The sequence below is a fragment of the Cibotium barometz genome, chromosome 12, assembly GCF_041138505.1.
Source record: "Cibotium barometz isolate CiBa-2024 chromosome 12, ASM4113850v1, whole genome shotgun sequence".
Lineage (NCBI taxonomy): Eukaryota > Viridiplantae > Streptophyta > Polypodiopsida > Cyatheales > Cibotiaceae > Cibotium > Cibotium barometz.
The window spans coordinates 10179610-10197804 of NC_141057.1; the positions used below are offsets into that span (position 1 = coordinate 10179610).

The window sequence follows — 18195 nt, forward strand, 5'->3', positions numbered from 1 at the left end:
TGTTCTTCCATGCCTGCTTTTAATCTTCCATCCATCCAATCCTTTAGGTCATTCCATAGGCTTGGAATTCCATGAAAACAAGGAGCTAACAAAATTCTAGACTTGGGAGAAAAGGAAGGTGGTGAATCCTGCTATATCTCTAGGGGTATGTCCATTATCACTTACATAGATTTCGGAGCCCAGTAACGGTATATGGAATATGTATAGGCCCCTTTGAGTATGTCATTCTTCCGTCATCACCCAAGAGTTTGGAGGCAATGGCTTCAAAAAATTTATCCTCATCTCCTAATCCATATTCTGAGCCTTCTTGGCTTATGGAACAATGTGGTTCTTTTCTCGGTCTTCTCTTGAGTAATCTAGCCTCTACATTGATATCTAATCCAATCGTGGGAACTATTGGAGGCTCAAGATCCATTTGCGCTTGGCATGTTACTAATTCTTGGGCTACTTCTAGCCTACTTTTTTCCTCAATCGGATTAGGGTATTCTACCCGCTTCTTAGGTAGGTTGCTATAGGATCTATGACTAGTTCATCTTGGTCCTTGGTGGGATGCGGATCTTACTCTAAAGAGGATGAAGAGACGTTGGAAATTGTATCCTCGCCTAACCCCACTTGAACTGACACGTGGTATTACGTAGGTTGCTAAGGGCCTATGAATAGTTTTTCTTGATCCTTGGTGGCCTAAGGATTCATTTCTCTCTCTGAAGAGAATGAAGAGACATTGGAAACTGTATCCTCACCTAACCCCTCTTGAACTATCACGCAATCTTCCCTTCGCCTTGTCCTATCTTTTTGGACATTTGTCTTTTGGTCTTAGGGGCAACTCTTAACTTTTTCCAAAACTTCGTTAGCTAGTAGGACTTATGCTAGTTTTTGTGCCCTTTGAGTACGGGAAGTTGAAGCTTGTCCAACTTCATGATGAGCGGTGGCTCTCCTCCTATTTTGCATTGTAGTCACCACATTCAAAGAAACCCTTTGTAATAGCCCATCCCTGATATGGAGCAAGTTAAGGCTTGTACTTGGTTTATACTCTTGGGATGAGAACCCGGATTGAATGCTCTGAATGGGCAATATTTGTACATGTGGTCAATGCCATAGCGCGATGTGGAGAGTGGTACAAGCGGTTGTGCGTTATTTGGTATAGCTGTCACAACCCTCTTGATGGAACATTCTGCCACCAGTGAGGTCCCTTGTATTGATAGCACTATAGCAGCATATGTGATCCTAAGACATTAATGTCTCTCCCCCTATTGGATTGCAATGCATCTATATAAACAAGGTAGACACTATTGCCATGTTAAATATGGTGACTTAGGATTTAATTTGGGAAACTCTAAGCCTTTTGGGGTTCTAGGCAGTTAGCAACCCCTCCTATTCCCTCTTCCTCTTGATGGAACATTCTGCCACTAGTGAGGTCCCTTGTGATAGCACTAAATCAGCATATGTGATGTTGAGACGTTAAAGCCTCTCCCCCTATTGGATTGCAATGCATCTATATAAACAGGGTAGACATTATTGCCATCTTAAACATGGTGACTTAGGATTTAATTTAGGGAACTCTGAGCCTTTAGGGGTTCTAGGTAGTTAGCAACCCCTCCTATTCCCTCTTCCTCCCCCTTAAGTATTTCTGTAAGGGTCAATTGGTTTATGGGGGTTACCCAAGGAATGGATTGGTGCTATGGCAACACTAGAGATAGTAGAGGTAACTTTGGGGCTTTGGCATGTGCATACATAATTCTAACAGCTTTGCCACGTACAATGGTGGAAGTCTGGGCTACGTGGTGGTCAGTTTTCAAACATTTTTATCATTATGGACATTTATGGAAAGAATATTATATGACCTTTCCTTAATGATAATATTATACAATTTTCCCTATCAGACTTAGGAACGTGTATTCTCGAGCCCAATTGAACACATACAAAGGCAAACTACAAAGCAATTTTCTATGTTTTCATTAAAAAATCTAAGTTTTGCTCTCTAATTCCTCCTTAATGATGCATGCTTTTGGATTTTTTATTTGATTAGATGCTTTATATTTTCCTAACATATCTAATGATACACCAAATAAGTTCACTAATTTGAGAACACTAATTCCTTGCAAGATAAGGAGAAGAAGAGAAATAATGCAAGGGTCTTACCAATTTTGCACCTCTAGCCGCTCTTCGTAGAGTAACCCTCATATGGAGAGCTAGGGTCCTCAAACTTGTCTCCTTTATTGTCTCACTATACAAAGGAGCTTTACAATTAAGTGATGAGCAAGAGAGAGAGAGAGAGAGAGAGAGAGAGAGAGAGAGAGAGAGAGAGAGAGAGAGAGAGAGAGAGACTGGAATGAAATACTCTACCCGGGCTTCTTTAAGCCTTCTCACCATGTACCACTTTGTTCCCAATGTTATAAGACTTGAAATACTAAGGAACTTGCCTCATTTCTTCCTCTTAAGGCTGGGCAAGCTCTTTAAGTTTGACTTCCTTGTCTGCCACTTTCTTAACGTATTTAGAAATGAGATATGATAAATTGAGATAAAGCTTTTATCTCTTAGTAAAAATGTGGAGAGAAAACATTTAATGCATTTGACATGACTAAATGAAATTCATACCCCATGAAGTAAGGCCTGAATTTCTCCTTAACTAGATCATCATCAAAACAAACTATCACCAAACATTGTGACGACCAAGGAAGAGCACCGCTCCAAAAATGTGAGTAAAATCATTAGTTAAAGAGCGACCAAATAAGCATGCTAATGTATGTAAAAAGAAGCGCAACTCTTGTAAAAACGCCACAACCAAAGTGTATGCATGCATAATCAAAGAAAAGGTGAATACACATCTAGCCTAAGCATGCCTAAAGCACAAGTGCATTAAATGACCACATTCCAAGGCATGGCATCTACACATAATGCATCAAAGGTAGATAAGAAGATCAAGTACAGAGCATTATGTAACAAGGAGCATCAAGTCCACACTAAAGGAGTTGTGAAAAAGAGTGAAGCCAAAAAGCAAAGACCAAGAGTCTCAAGAAGCATTCAATAATTTTAAAAAAAGAAACGACATCAACGTGAACCATAAAGTTAGCAAGGGATCTTCATCAAGCAAAAGCAAGAAGATCTCAAGCAAGCAACAACACTCAGCAACAAAGGAGCTACCAACCACTACCCTAACCTAAATTATATGTTGTAAAAGCCACCAAATAAGTAAGCAAATTGATATATTTTGAGCACACTTGACTACCTATGAGTAACTATAGAGCACCTAGGAAAAGTGATCCAAATATAAATCACTCGACTACTAGAGAGTAGCCAAAGTAGCATCCTCGAGGAGTGAAAACCAACCCAACCATCTCTAATATAACCTTTAAGCTAGAGAGAGTAACCAATCCAAAAGAGCCTCTGAGTTACCCAACCAATATAGAAATAAGAGGAGAGATAATGATATGTTGTAAACCTCACATCCAACCACCTACTAAAAATAAGAGGAGAGATAATGATATGTTGTAAACCTCACATCCAACCACCTTATAGTAATCTAAAAATATGGTACCAAGGAGGGGTGTTGAGAAATGCCGTGCCATTGAGCACAAGGAAGAGATAGGAAGTGAATATAACTGATCCAAATGAAATATGAGCCAAGAGCAAAGGTAGAATTATGCCACATGACCTACTAAAACCAACGTTGTACTCACCCATATAAAAGAAGACCATTTTCAAGCAATGAAGATATCACTTCCACTTCTTAAGTCTCTTTATGTAACCACGCTAATTCATCTTGGTGTCTAATCGTACTTGAGTGCATCTTAATTAGCACACTCATGATGAGTTTTCATTTTTATCCACCTTAGATTAGTGTTGTCATTAGTGTAAGATAAGTTTTTGATTAGATAGATGACATGTCATTAGAAGAGCTCGATCCGTGTTTTAACAAGACATCTTCACAAAGACTCTTAGCATGGACCAGATGAAGTGACACCTTCATGGACTTGGCATTCAATCACACCTTCAAGTGAACATTGAGAGGTGGCGTTGGATATCAAGTTTTCACCCTTACACTTCAATTTTCAAGAATTGATTAGATGTTCTCCATCATGAGAAGTAGCCATGGTTCAATAGCTCAAGCACCCAACATCCTTCTGAATACATAGGATAGTAGTCTAGGAGACAAGGTGTCATAAAAACAACCTAATTAAGATTTAGCACACTACCAAATAGGCTATAGGACCATCATCCTATAACGAGACTACTCTTCCACATAATGGGGGACTAATATCCCATAAGGATCTACTTATGGGATATATAGGGACCCTATCATTGATTTGAAGAGCCAAAATGGGACCCAAGAACTTAGATGGACATGTCGAATCAGACCATTAAAGAATGATTGATAGTTCTCAGTAGTTCTCTCACTCAATTCAACACTGTGAACTATTATCGATTCTAACTAGGAACCAACACTATGTATAATCATGGACACTCTTCATATCTTAATCATCATAATGACACATCATCATAATGACACCACTAGTCCCTTCTCCATAAAATTCATCAGTCAACAATGAGTTAATCAACTAGCTTCTATTTACATACGATAGTCATCTTAACAATCCCAAAAAAACTATCAAAGCTACCTTTACACAAGCATATTGATTATAGTATTATTCTCTTTCTCTATTCTATAATCTTCTTCTATCTAGAACTTAGAGAGTTGATATCCTTTTGACCCCCAAGCAATAAAAATTTGGTCTTGCAAGTATTTACAACATACACATACCATTCACACCCAAAACTTATTAAGTGTGCAATTGACATACAATCACCTTGGTGGACCTTTAGTGGAGTCATCAATTTGACAACCGTCATTACACGTTAATTTGTGCACATCAATTTTAAAGATATGTAAAGGTTTATGCCATTTAACATGCTCCTTGTTATTTTGGCATTGGCACGACTCTTCCATTCATAAACAACCCCTTTTTTTTGTTAAATAAACTAGTCACCCTTGGCATTTCCAAAAGCTTACAACTTTCCCTTTAAATCTTCCCACTCTAGTCATCAATAAATAAGTTAAAAAATAGGCAACTCCTTACAGAACAACAGTGCTAATCTTTGCTTACTAATTCATGAAGAAGAGCTTTGACCTTGAAGTCAATCTCTTGTTGAAGAATTTTTTACTTCGGTTGTCCTAGCATGCAACTCTTTTGACATTCAAACCATAAATTGGTGGCAAACACTAGCTTATCCTTCCAAATTTCTAAAAGAGCGTATATTGAAATGGCCATATCTCCAATTGGGTTGTACTGCAATCGTCGAGCTCATACAAGAAGTTTCTTCGAATTCCCTTAATGTTTACCTAAACCATGTGTAGCCTCTTGTAGAATAACAATCCCCTTTACCATGCAAGCTCTTTTGACAATAGAGCCAAATCTTATCGAAATCATCTCTACACACCATTTGCCATACACAATCCCATGTAAACATGAAAATGCCACTACTCAATCATGACTACTCACAATGGAAACCATAAACATTGGCTGGACAAGAAAATATGAGGATAGAGCATCCATATTCAATAGGCCAACATGGCGTCATTATCTCAATTAACGCATTGTGGATGAATTATTGAGCTAAACTGGACTTCCCTCTCAAAGAGAACACAGAACAAAAAGGAGTGTGAGAGAAACTCTTATTGACTCAAGATTAGAAGCACTCAAAAAAACAGGAGACAAAACGCGTTCAGGCAAACTATTCGACAGTTAAAGAAAGTTCTGAGGGATCAGTAAGAGTTCTGAGTGCTTGGGAGATTAGTGGCTAGCAGAGCTGCAATAAATCTGGGACAAGCCCGGCTTTGCAAACAGGTTGCTTTCTGGGGCAGTAATGACAGTAGTAAAAAACAGCCTTCCATCGTCAAAAGGAGAGTTGGGAGGAAAGACACAGGGCGTTGGACAGCCAGCTCACTCTGCATGAAACAAACTATGTGCCATCTCGCGCGAAGCCTCTTATGAAAGAGAATAAACTGTTGGTGTGCTGTGAAACAGGGATTGAAGACCTGACACTGAACAAATGGTGCTTACAGACACCAGTATATCGTAGATCATAATGGCTACACTAGTAGTTTTTTGTCGGAGTCTAACTGGACATGTACACCTACAATATCATAAGATTTTGATCCTGCAACTTCTACAATATATACATAACATGACCTGCAATCTAATATCTTGAATGTTGTGAAAACAACGATCTACTAGAGAGACTTCTCAACTAGAACCATTTGCTGTTCAGTTGGTGCCAGTTCTTCCTTGCAGCCTGTTAATACTCACGACTGTCTTTTACCTCTGTTTTAAAAAGTCCATTCGTCGAATTCAGTCAAGGTTGCGTTTGTTTATACAAAATCCGTTGGATATTTGTTGACATTTCACAGGCAAAAATGTAAAACATTTTACAAACGTCAAAAGCATATGTGGATTTCCTGCATTTGTTACTTGCGAACACTACAATTTATCAAGAATGCAGGCATCCCTTGCTACTGGGAGAACACCGTCATGCTTTGCAAATTGAAAATGTGTGCATTAACAAACCAAAATTTGCAACTTGAAAAGATGACTGCAACATTATCATCAAACAGAAAAGCCCACAGTTTTACCTTGATTGTTAAAATTTTACAAGACACAGATGACTAATATTTTCCAAAAAAGCACTCCACTTCTACATCTTTCCTGAGTACACGCAAGCAAGTCCACTATGAGACCGTAGACTAACCTGACAGGAACAGCTCTACCATAATTATTGTGTTGACTGGCTTATTAAAGGTCTTTAACTCAACTTTGAAAAACTTCATCTCCATGAATTACTGTCCACAACTGTCATGTATAAACCGGCTGAAAACTACAAATTAGGCAAGACTTGCAATTACACTCGTTTAAAATTTTCAAAATGTGAGCACTTTAAAGTACCCTTAAAATTTATTAAGCTCACTGAACCTTATTTTCTGTAGCAATCACCACCTACTGAAAGCTTAAGGATCTTAGACTGAGGGACCTCTTGGGTGCTCTGAGCATGCGTCTCCAAAAACTGTTTTTCTCACACAAAGGCTTAATTTTCTCAAGCTCTATGATAACATAAGAAAAATCTGGTCTTGCTGCAGGATTCTTATCCCAGCACGCCTTGATCAACCTGAACACAATCATGTACATTATTACTCTCTCTCTCTCTCTCTCTCTCTCTCATTGGTTAGCTCATGGAGTTGTTATTCAACACGTCTTGTGTTCGAATCTCACTCCCGTTGGATAGATCATATTTGGTCTCTTGGGATTGTTCCTACGACGTTAAAAGAGCTTCTTCTTCTTCTTCTTCTCTCTCTCTGCACAAACCCAAAATTCCCAGGATTGTCATGTGCATTTGCTATCACTTTTCTTATGACCACAACACAACCTACCCTTATCAGCCCTTAACACTACCCTGTGGGCCTGTCCACACCCGCAAAGAAATTGTCTGTAGACCTACTAGGGCTGTGAGTGTGTTACCAACAGAGTAACATGAACAGCGGACATGCAATCACACACTAGCAACTATCCTAATCATGTATTATGGAAAAAATATTTACAAAAGAATGTGCAACTAATGTGAATTTTCTGCCAAAGCTAATGGGTATGTAACTCAGCAGGGAGGACTTCTAGCTTCCGGAGGGAAGGTCCGAAGTTCAAACCACCAGAGTCCCGTTGGAAGACCAAGGCACCTCCAAGCAGGTACCAAAACCTGGAGACTACAGAAGGATCTACTCATGGCCAAAAAAGCATCAATATATTGCAGAGATAACCCACGTTGACAGAAAATCCCTTCTTTCACCAAGACCTGGCTTCAATGCATGCATATTCCCCTCGACTGCTATAGGAGCCTTCATTGTTTGCTTCGGGGACGAGAAGGCCCATTTAGCCCTCAGGACTTTCAAGTTCTAGCCAGTCAGCTGTTGTGGCCATGCAACTGCTGTCCAGACAGCTGGGCATCCACATCTCTCTTCCAAAGAGCTCCGCCAGTCATCCACCCAGCTACCTGGCCTGTTGCCCGCACATGCACCCAACTGGTCTCTACGATGGAGGTGTGTCACCTTCTCCCCAACTTGTTGTGTAGCCCTCCTCAATTGCATGGCCCCTTGATAAGCTGATAGTTCATTTGTAGTGATTAATTAAGTTAAATAAAGATCATGTAAGAAGAAAAGCACCAGCATGCAAGAAGCAACCAATGCCCCAAAGTATCCAAAACGCAGCAACAAAAGCATCAACTTCAAGAAACCTCAAGGTATGTTGGATGTTAATTAAGCTCTTTCTTTCATTGAACAAATTAAGAAATCAGCTTCAATGATCAAGAGATTTTGAAAGTTTGGCCATTGAGTTTATTGACAATGCATTGGCTTTTATGTACTGAGATGAGCACTTGAGGCGAAACTCCAGCAGGGACGGACCCGATGTTCCCAGCAGGGACCAAACCGATGTTCCCAGCGGGCCAAAACCGATTTTCCCAGCCAACCGTGTCTTATTCTCTTAACTCGTTTTTGGCTATAGGCTAGTGGGTAAATGGCCACCAGACAGACTCAATCTTTTGAAAATATATCAGGTATTGATTTGGGAGGCAAGTTGTCCCAGCTATGTTAATGTGTTGATCCCTTTGTCAAGACATAGGATATGGCAATGTTATGGCAGTCGTGTAAGAGACTCATGTATGAAATGATGGGTACAAAGTCGAAGGGCACAAGTAAATGTATTTGACAAGGGGTATATCTGTTTTGTTGTATTTGACAAGGACAGACAGGCAACAATAATATCTGTTGCCACCACGACCGCCGGCATGAACAAGGATGCACGGATTTCACTTTATGGAAGGCTTGTGATTGGCAAGACAATGCAACTATCATGTTTGCCATATTTTTGTGAAAGTCATTTCCCACTGTTTGCTAAAAACTAAGCTGCGTCGAGAAATGCAATAATAAAATGTCTCAAATATGACTTTAAATCCAAGAGCTAAAAGAACAGCTGTTGAATATAGATGAGGAAGTTGGATAATAGAAATTGGTCACCACCATTCTTAATTCCTTACCTGAGTCCTATCAGAGTTTTCACATTTCTCTGAATCTCTCTATGAGAGGAGGCAATCCTATATCCTTTGAGGAGCTTTTTGGATTACTTCTCCATGAGGAGAAGACAAGGAAGAACAGATCTAGCGTTGATGCAAGCAGAGGAAACTAAGCCTTTTTCTCTAGGAACAAAGGCAAAGTGGACTCATCAGGGTGACACCAAGAAGAAGAAAAGAAAGTGCGATTACAACCAAAAGCCAAGGTACTACACCGAAAGAGAATTGCAAAACAGGCCACTTGTACCTCTGACGACAAAAAAGCAACAGAGTGAGAAGAAAAAGCAACCTAGTCAATGATGATTGGGCTTTCTAGTCACATTTTCACTATTGGGGGGGATGTTAAATATTAATAGTGATTAATGTGAGTATAAACCAGTGCTAGGTGGTGGTGTAAGCACTCTAGTGTGTGTAGCTTAGGTTTAAATAAAGCGGCTCTAGTGTGTGTGAACAGTCACTAGTGTGTAGGTTCATTTTTGGCCTCTTTAGAAGGATCTTATGTATGCAATGATGTGTAAAGGTAACCCCTCTTAGGGACACTTGGCATCATGCCTTGACGAGTGGGATGTATGGTGGCAACATATGCACACACCTTGTAAAGAGAGCCTCTCCTATAAAAGGGACCAATTATCATAATACAATCATGCTATCCACGACTCATGTATACTCCCTTAATCCTCATTAATCCTCTATTCATGTGCTGATTATCTTGCTAGTCAACATTAATCTCTCTCTGCACATCCGTTGTGCTCTTGCTCATTCCATTGGGACCAAGAGGAAAGCCACCAACTACTCCTCTGAAACCATGATGGGACAGGAACAACTTGAAAATCAGCAAGATGTCCAAAACTAATTCCTCTAACTATGCTCTCCTAAATTCACAAAATCTAGCAGATAATAAATGCAGGATGCTGGAAAAAAAAATGCACATATCCAATGTAGTCCTACTAGAGCTGTGAATGTGTTAGCAAAGTACAGTAAAATAAATAGCAGAAGTAACACACACACACTAGCAACTAGCCTTATCTTGTACAATGATGAGAATAATTGCAAAAGAATGTCTGTGCAACTGATTGCTGCTCAATCTTACCTTCAACACATGCATAGGCCCCCTCTAATTGTTTTTGATTACTACAGGCAGCATCATGATTGATTAATTCCTTGGGGGGGGGGAAGGAACCTCTTTACGCTACAGCACTCCGCACTTTTCAGTTCTTGCCATTCAGCTGTTGTGGTTGTTCACCTGTTGTGGGCCTTCTAGACTAGACATGTCCGCCCAACTGCTCGGCCTTCTGTCCCTGAATAGACTTGCTGAAATTGCAACACTCATGCAAACTATTGCAGCTGCCTCTAAAATCCACATGCTCTCTTCTCTGTTCTCTTTTCTTCAACAAAAGGCTCATGTCTCCACTGAAGGACTGACTTTTATTATGAACTGATTGGATGTCAGCCAGCCAACCTTCATCTTAGTATTTTACCCTCTTGCCATGTGTCTGTAGTGGTAGCAGGTGAGCTACAACCATCCTCCATTGGAGGATGGTTGTGGAGGATGGCCTATAAAAACTAGCCCTACGAATATGGCAACCAAAATATACAGGTACTGGTGAAACATATACCTAGATGAATCCAGGAACATGCCCAAATTCACCTTTTAGGAACGTGCATGTTATATACTCATGGTAGTCAGCCCACAAGACTATATAACTATCAACTCCATTATGCATAGTATGGACTAGATACTACGACATCCCCACTAACATCATCAGTGCCCAATAGTGGGTGTAGAACTCTATATCAAGATATGCTCTCTCTCTCTCTCTCACACACACACACACCCATAAGAGCATATATTCACACAAAGCCCTTCGTACTGAGTTTCTGTCAAACCTCCGGAGCTACTAGTGAAACATATTCCAAATTGAGATATTAAAAGCATCTATTGTGCTGTAGTTGTCAGTATGTACGGGGGAGGTTGCCCACGAAATCCTAGATTTCAACTAGATTAAACTTCACATGATGCAAAGAGAAAACGGATAAAGATGCAGAATCTTTGTACATGTGCAATGTGTCGTGTTCTCTACCGCACCCTGAGGACCAAAGATCAGCACCCCCCCCCCCTCCTTTCCCGTTAATGGATTCTTTACTCAAAAATAAAAAAGTCTCTTACCAAGCTCAGCAGGCACTCGCTGAACACGTGAACAGTTTTCCAACTAAACAACCAGAAAACAACTAAGTAAACAGCTTGAAGACGATGCTGAAATCTTTCTTCATAACTTCACTTTTTCTCAGTTACCACATGCAGTGGAGTGCCTCTTGCACAAAGCCCAGGAATCATGTGGGGACCTTCTTCACCATGCCAAACTGTCTTCATAACTTCACTTCTCCTACGTGCAGTGTCTCCTGCACATAGCCCAGGTATCATGTGGGGGACCTTCATGACCATGCATATCCTGGTAAAATAAACATGTGAAGAGAAATTTCGGCTTAGGTTGTTTAACTCAGGTAGTGGACTCAGGATGTTCCTGTCATGTGCACAGTGTGTATCTACCATGTGCTACACGCACGCAAGACTAGTTTCGAGGCTTGGGGAAGCTTGGAGCTAGGCAGGCTGATTGGCGAGCTGAGTTAGGGATATACTAACGGGCGGGCACCCAAGTATGGACAGGCGGGCGCCCAAGTGTGGACGCCCGATGACCGGCCAAGAGCCTATAAAAGGGTGGCCAAGGTTAGTTATTGGGATATAGAGAGTCTCGCGAGTTTGTGAGAGCTCTATGGTCTTGGAGCCTGGATCTAGTGTAGACGTGCACCTGCTTTATGCAACCGAGGCCGGCAGCAATCTCGAGGCCCGTGAGGGTAGCTTCGTGGCGGTATGGGACGTCGCGAGGAGGAGATTGGTCGGTACGTCAACCTAGTTAGCTCAGCTCGTGGCTTGGTGGGGACAACCAAGACTGTGGGCTTGCCCACGGCTGTCATGGTTGGGAGGTGAGTCACGCCTGCACCCCCTTGTTTGTTTGTTTGTTGTTTGCAAGATTCGAGTCTCGTACCAGGATCGATCACGAGGAGATCCGTGGGGATTTGACAGTGGTATCAGAGCATACCTCGTGAATGAGCAAGTCGGTAGGTAGAGAAGATGAGGTCGAAGAAAGGTATGTGTTAAAAAGCTTGCTGTTTTTTCTGTGCATACTGCTGTTTTCAGAATAGTATGTGTTTTTCTTCATCAAAGAAACCCATGTTGATGGGGATGGTAGATGGTAGGGTCGTTTGCTTTGCAAAGAAGAGGAAAGATGGCTTTGAACTGTATAAACAGTTTCAGCAGTGAGAGAAATAGAAAACAAAAAAGCATGTTCGTTGCTTTGGGTTGAACGTGAACGAGAGAGAGAGAGAGAGAGAGGTCGCCGGCTGTGTTGTTTAGTACTTGTACGCACAGTCAGGGCGTGTATTATTATGCAGTCACTGGCAGGCTGATTAGTATGCTCCGGCACACGTGTCTAGGCGCTGGTGCGCAGGCTGGTAGGCGCACCTATGGGGTGCAGTCGGCCAAGTTTACACATTCGCACACAAACGTGTGCAAGACCAGTGCGCAGGCGGCCAGTTCTATGCAGCGCAGCGCAGGCAGACGGCCATGCCTAGGCGCCGGTGGCCACGCTTGTGCGCAAGCGTGCAACGTGGACAGGTAGGCTGGCACAGGCCACTTATGCGCACACAGGCACCGGCAGGATATCAAGTGCCGGCAGCAGTTGGCGACGGTGGTAGTTAATGACAGTAGCACACCGGCGAGGCTAATCCAGGAGGGAAGCGGGGGGGGGGGGGAAAGGAAAGCACTCGTTTTTTTTTTGGGCTTCGTTTTTTTTTTGGGCTTCGTTTTTTTTTTAAAGTTTAAAAACCCCTCCTCCAAGGTTTCAAGGTGTTTTATTTTTTTAAAAAAAAACTAGAGTACATATATCCATATATATATATATATATATATATATATATATATATATATATATATATATATTTAAACACAAAAGCAAAAGCTCAAGAAGCTTTTGGGGGCTTTTAGTTTTTGTGGAAACCTTTATAAACCCCCTTAAGTGGGCTTCTTGCCACACATCTCTCAAGTTTTCAAGCTCTCAAGCTCTCAAGCTCTCAAGTTCACTCGCACTTTTATTGTGCAAAGATCGAATTTTCTCTCCACTTACCCTCTTCACGATGTCGACCCAAGAATCGGAGTTGGAGCCCCTTGTGAAACGCGAAGGCTTGCCGGCTACGGAAGGTACCGATGCCGATCTTTTTAACGATTTTGTGTCAAAATCAGATTTCCAAGAGTTCAAAGTTGCTCTCGAAGCTTCTTCATCGGAACGTCAGGCACAAATCGCAGCCCAGATGCAAGTTTTGCAGAACTCCATCACTCTATTGACCACTACCCTCTCTACTTTATCGGGTATGGATACCTTGGCCTCTGCTTTAGGCCCCAACATTACTCCGGAACCGTTCGGGGGCGAGCAAAAGCAGCGCACCAAGGAGATCGTGGACACGTGGCTACATAAGTGGCAAGTTCACTTTCAGTTTCATCCATATGATGATGGAAAGAAGATCCAGTTACCAGCAGGTTTCCTGTCTGGCAAAGCTTTTTTTGCTTTGGTGGAAGGAATTCAACCCTAAGCCAACGACTTGGGCACAATTCGAAGACGTCTTCAAGAAAGAATTCCTCAAGAAAGAGGATGATTATGATGTTGTTGCCCGGTTTTCAGCTTTGACCATGACCTCGCAGCACCTCACTTATGAGGTCTACCTCCAGAAGTTTAGGGACTTGTAGATGAAAGCTACAAAGATGGATCCCACTACTCTTTTGGGGTTCTTCGTAGCTGGTATACCAGACTCGTACCGATTACAGGTTAAAAATAACAAATGTAAAACATTGGACGAGGCCATTCATTCAGCTCGTATCTATGATGATACAATGGTCTCTTCCAAGTCGAAACCCGTTGCCGAGCAGGGGAACAAGCATAAAAGAAAGTTCTCTGCACCTATGGCTAACACGACTAAAGGAAAGTCTTCGGACCAATCTTCGAAGAATTCCAGTTCGACACCAGCGAAGAAGAAACGACTCCTTAGGGCTTTAAAGCTCAAGAAGAAAGGACGTTGTTTTATCTGCGAAGGAAAAGGACACATGCGTAACGAGTGCCCAAAGCAAAAGGGTACCAAGACTAACGCAGGATCCAAGCCAAAGGCAGCTAACCAGTTGTCTTTGACAAGTGCGTCAATTACTGTACTCTCGCCCTAGTACTTGTTCTGATTGTCTGTTCAATTCTAAAGTATTTGGCTTAAATGATCTTCTCCGAGTTTATGGAGAAGTGAATGGCCATAAGATTCACATTCTTCTAGACCCTGGCAGCTCACACAACTTTGTTAACTACAAACTTGTGCAGAAATTGAGTCTTGATACGACACCCAACGATCATACCTATGAGGTATGTACGCCTACCTGCGGGAAGGCAAGTTTGGGATCGAAAGGTGAAGCTGCTTCCAATCCAGATTCAGGACAACAAAGATACTCTCGAATGCTATGTAATGCATCTAGAAAATGTAGACTTGGTATTAGGGATTGAGTGGTTTAAGACTCTTCAGGTCCAGATAGATTGGTCTAGTCATATTTTTTCTTTTCAGCATAGGGACACCCAGTATAGTATTTTAGGTGATTGTATTCATCCCTCTCAGGGACCTCTTGTAAATACAATTGATTTTGAAAATATAATGGATTCTTCTTTGTATACCGCTTTCCATTGTGTATTGATTCTACTTTCTTCCTTTCTCATCCCTTCCATGGATGTCAATGAATTAAGTGTGTTTGAAAGCAAAGAGTTACAGAAGATACTTGATTTGTTTCAAGACGTATTTCCTAAGGAACTGCCATCAGGTTTACCACCTGAACGGGCAGTAGATCATCGTATTGACTTGATCCCTGGTGCTCATTCTGTCAGTATTCCACCTTACAGGATGAGCCAAGCTGAGGAAGATGAGTTGGCTCAACAACTCGAAGATTATTTGAGGATGGGCCAGATCCGTCCAAGTAAATCACCTTGGGGTGCACCTTTGTTGCTTAGGAGAAAGAAGGACAATACCTGGAGAATGTGTATAGATTACAAGAGATTGAACAAGCTGACCATTAAGAACCGTTATCCTCTCCCTAGATCAGATGACTTGATTGACCGGTTAGCAGGAGCGAAATATTTCACGAAGATAGATTTACGTACTGGCTATCACCAGATACGTATTCATGAAAGGCATGTCGAAAGAACCGCCTTTCGGACTAGGTATGGCCATTACGAGTTTCTCGTATTACCTTTTGGATTAACCAATGCTCCAGCCACTTTCCAGCAAATGATGAACGATCTTTTTCGTGAACATTTGGGAAAATTTGTGGTGGTGTTCCTGGATGATATTTTGATATATAGTCGTACTCTTGAGGATCATGTCAGACACCTCACGATTGTCTTATCTATCTTAAGGTAGAATCGACTATATGCTAAGTTAAGTAAATGTGAGTTCTTTATGACTGACATCATTTACTTGGGACACAAGATCACTCGAGATGGATTGAGCATTGACTATGACCGAGTTCAGAAGGTTCTGGAATGGCCTATACCGCGAACAGTGAAACAACTTCGTTCTTTTCTTGGTTTTGTTGTTTTTCTTCGGAAATCTGTACGGGAGTACTCTCAGCTCACACTACCGATGACCGACTTACTGAAAGGTCGTGGACGTAAGTCAAATCAGCCTATCACTTCGAATAACAATTTGGATATGGCCTTCAGACTTTTGAAAGATAAAGTCAAGGAAGCACCTATCTTAGCATTACCCGATCCTAGTCGGCCTTATGTTCTTGAAACTGATGCTAGTGACTATGCTATCGGGGCTGCTTTATTTCAAGATGGTAGACCGGTTGCTTTTGAAAGTAAAAAGCTAGACGACACTCAATCTCGTTGGGCAACCCTTGAGAAGGAGCTTTATGCTGTGATTCATGCTCTCAAGGTTTGGAGACATTATTTATAAGGCTCCAAGTTTGTGGTATTGACTGATCATCAGTCAATCAAGTATGTGTGTGATGCGGATGATTTGAGAGGAAGGAAAGCTCGTTGGACGGAGTTAATGCAAGATTTTGATTTTGAGATCCGTTATTGGAAAGGGTCCATGAATAGTGTTGCAGATGCGCTTAGTCGAATTAGAGAGGTGAATACTTTGTCGTTCACCGAGATTTCTGCTGACTTATTTCAGTCATTGAGAGAGCTTTGCAGGACTGATAGTTATTTTGGTCCATTTTGGCAGAAGATCCAGGACGGGAGCTCATTGATTGACCAAGACTCGATGACTGAGCAGTCTACCATTCAGGCTGCAGGAGGCCAGTGGATGATTCGGAATGGTTTACTATTCCGTAATGACAAAATTTGTGTACCACAGATCCCGGACATTAGGTCCAAGATTCTTAAGGAGTGTCACGACGCCCCTTCTGTTAGACCCTGGGGTACACAGAACGTTATCATTAGTGAAACACACTTTTTTTTGGCCAAAGATGAAAGGGTATGTAGAAGATTATGTTCACAAGTATCAAATTTGTCAGGCAAATAAAGCTAAACGCTATAGACAGACTGGGTTGTTACATCCTTTACAAATCCCAGGTAATAAATGGGAGAGTATTTCCATGGATTTTATTACCGGACTGCCAAGAACACATCAAAGCCACGATTCTATTTGGGTTGTGGTAGATCGCTTGACAAAAATGGCTAGATTTTTACCGACTCGGAAGACTATTACAGCTACGCAATTAGCACGGCAGTTTATCGAGCAATTGTTTAGACTATACGGGTTACCCCGCAGGACATAGTCGGTGACAGGGACTCTAAGTTTACGAGTGATTTTTGGAAACTTGTTTTTGAGAAGTTGGAAACAACTTTGAATTTGAATTCCTCAGATCATCCTCAATCTGATGGCCAGACTGAAAGAGTGAATCAGATTTTGGAGGATATGCTTCGAGCATATGTATCCAAAAGACAGAGTTCATGGGAGGATTATCTTCCTATGTTAGAATTTGCATATAACAGTACTAAGCATACGAGTACAGGGTTTAGTCCTTTCATGCTTATGTATGGCTTTCAACCTAGATCACCTGTTACAGTAGGATTCTCAGGACTTCAGCATGATGCAGCACGTAAATTTTTGCAAGATATGCAAGAAATGTTACGAAGAAATCTATTAGAAGTACTCAAGACCGAGACAGATTTTATTCTAATAGACATCATTCACCCAGAGAGTTCTCTGAAGGAACGATGGTGTATTTGCGAGTTCCGAAAGATTCCGAGACTTTACGGACAGGTCGATCTCCAAATTATCCCCTAGATACTGTGGACCATTTCGTGTTACACGACGGATTGGTTCAGTTGCATATGAATTGGATTTGCCTTCTCATGTGAAAGTTCATCCTATATTGCATGTCAGTAGACTTAAGGAAGTACTGGGTGGTGGAACAGATCAATTAGTTACTCCTCAAGAAATTATAGATGTCGAGGACATGACATTTGTTCCGCACGAACCTGAAAGGATTCTTGGATTTCGTGAAAGAAGATTGCGTAATACACTTATTACGGAATACAAGATCAAGTGGAAGGATCATGTTGAGGAGGACGCTACATGGGAGACATTGACTACTCTTCAGAGAGATTACCCTGGCTTTTTAGTGAGCTCAGGAGTGAGCTCTTAGAGGAAGGGGAGTATGTCATGTGCACAATGTGTATCTACCGTGTGCTACACGCACGCAAGACTAGTTTCGAGGCTTGGGGAAGCTTGGAGCTAGGCAGGCTGATTGGCGAGCTGAGTTAGGGATATACTAACGGGCGGGCACCCAAGTATGGACAGGCGGGCGCCCAAGTGTGGACGCCCGATGACCGGCCAAGAGCCTATAAAAGGGTGGCCAAGGTTAGTTATTGGGATATAGAGAGTCTCGCGAGTTTGTGAGAGCTCTATGGTCTTGGAGCCTAGATCTAGTGTAGACGTGCACCTGCTTTATGGAGCCGAGGCCGGCAGCAATCTCGAGGCCCGTGAGGGTAGCTT

The 18195-nt window shown here is 41.7% G+C and overlaps 1 protein-coding gene across 1 annotated transcript in view; it reads right to left on the minus strand.

Moving 5' to 3' along the window:
• Window positions 1-6568: 6568 nt before the first annotated feature.
• LOC147633037 (integrin-linked protein kinase 1-like) overlaps window positions 6569-18195 on the minus strand; it is a 107540-nt gene continuing 95913 nt past the window's right edge. The window contains exon 11 of the mRNA XM_086806036.1: window positions 6569-7158. Coding sequence (XP_086662162.1) covers window positions 6990-7158 — 169 coding nt within the window. The 3' untranslated portion in view covers window positions 6569-6989. The remainder of the gene's footprint in view (window positions 7159-18195) is intronic.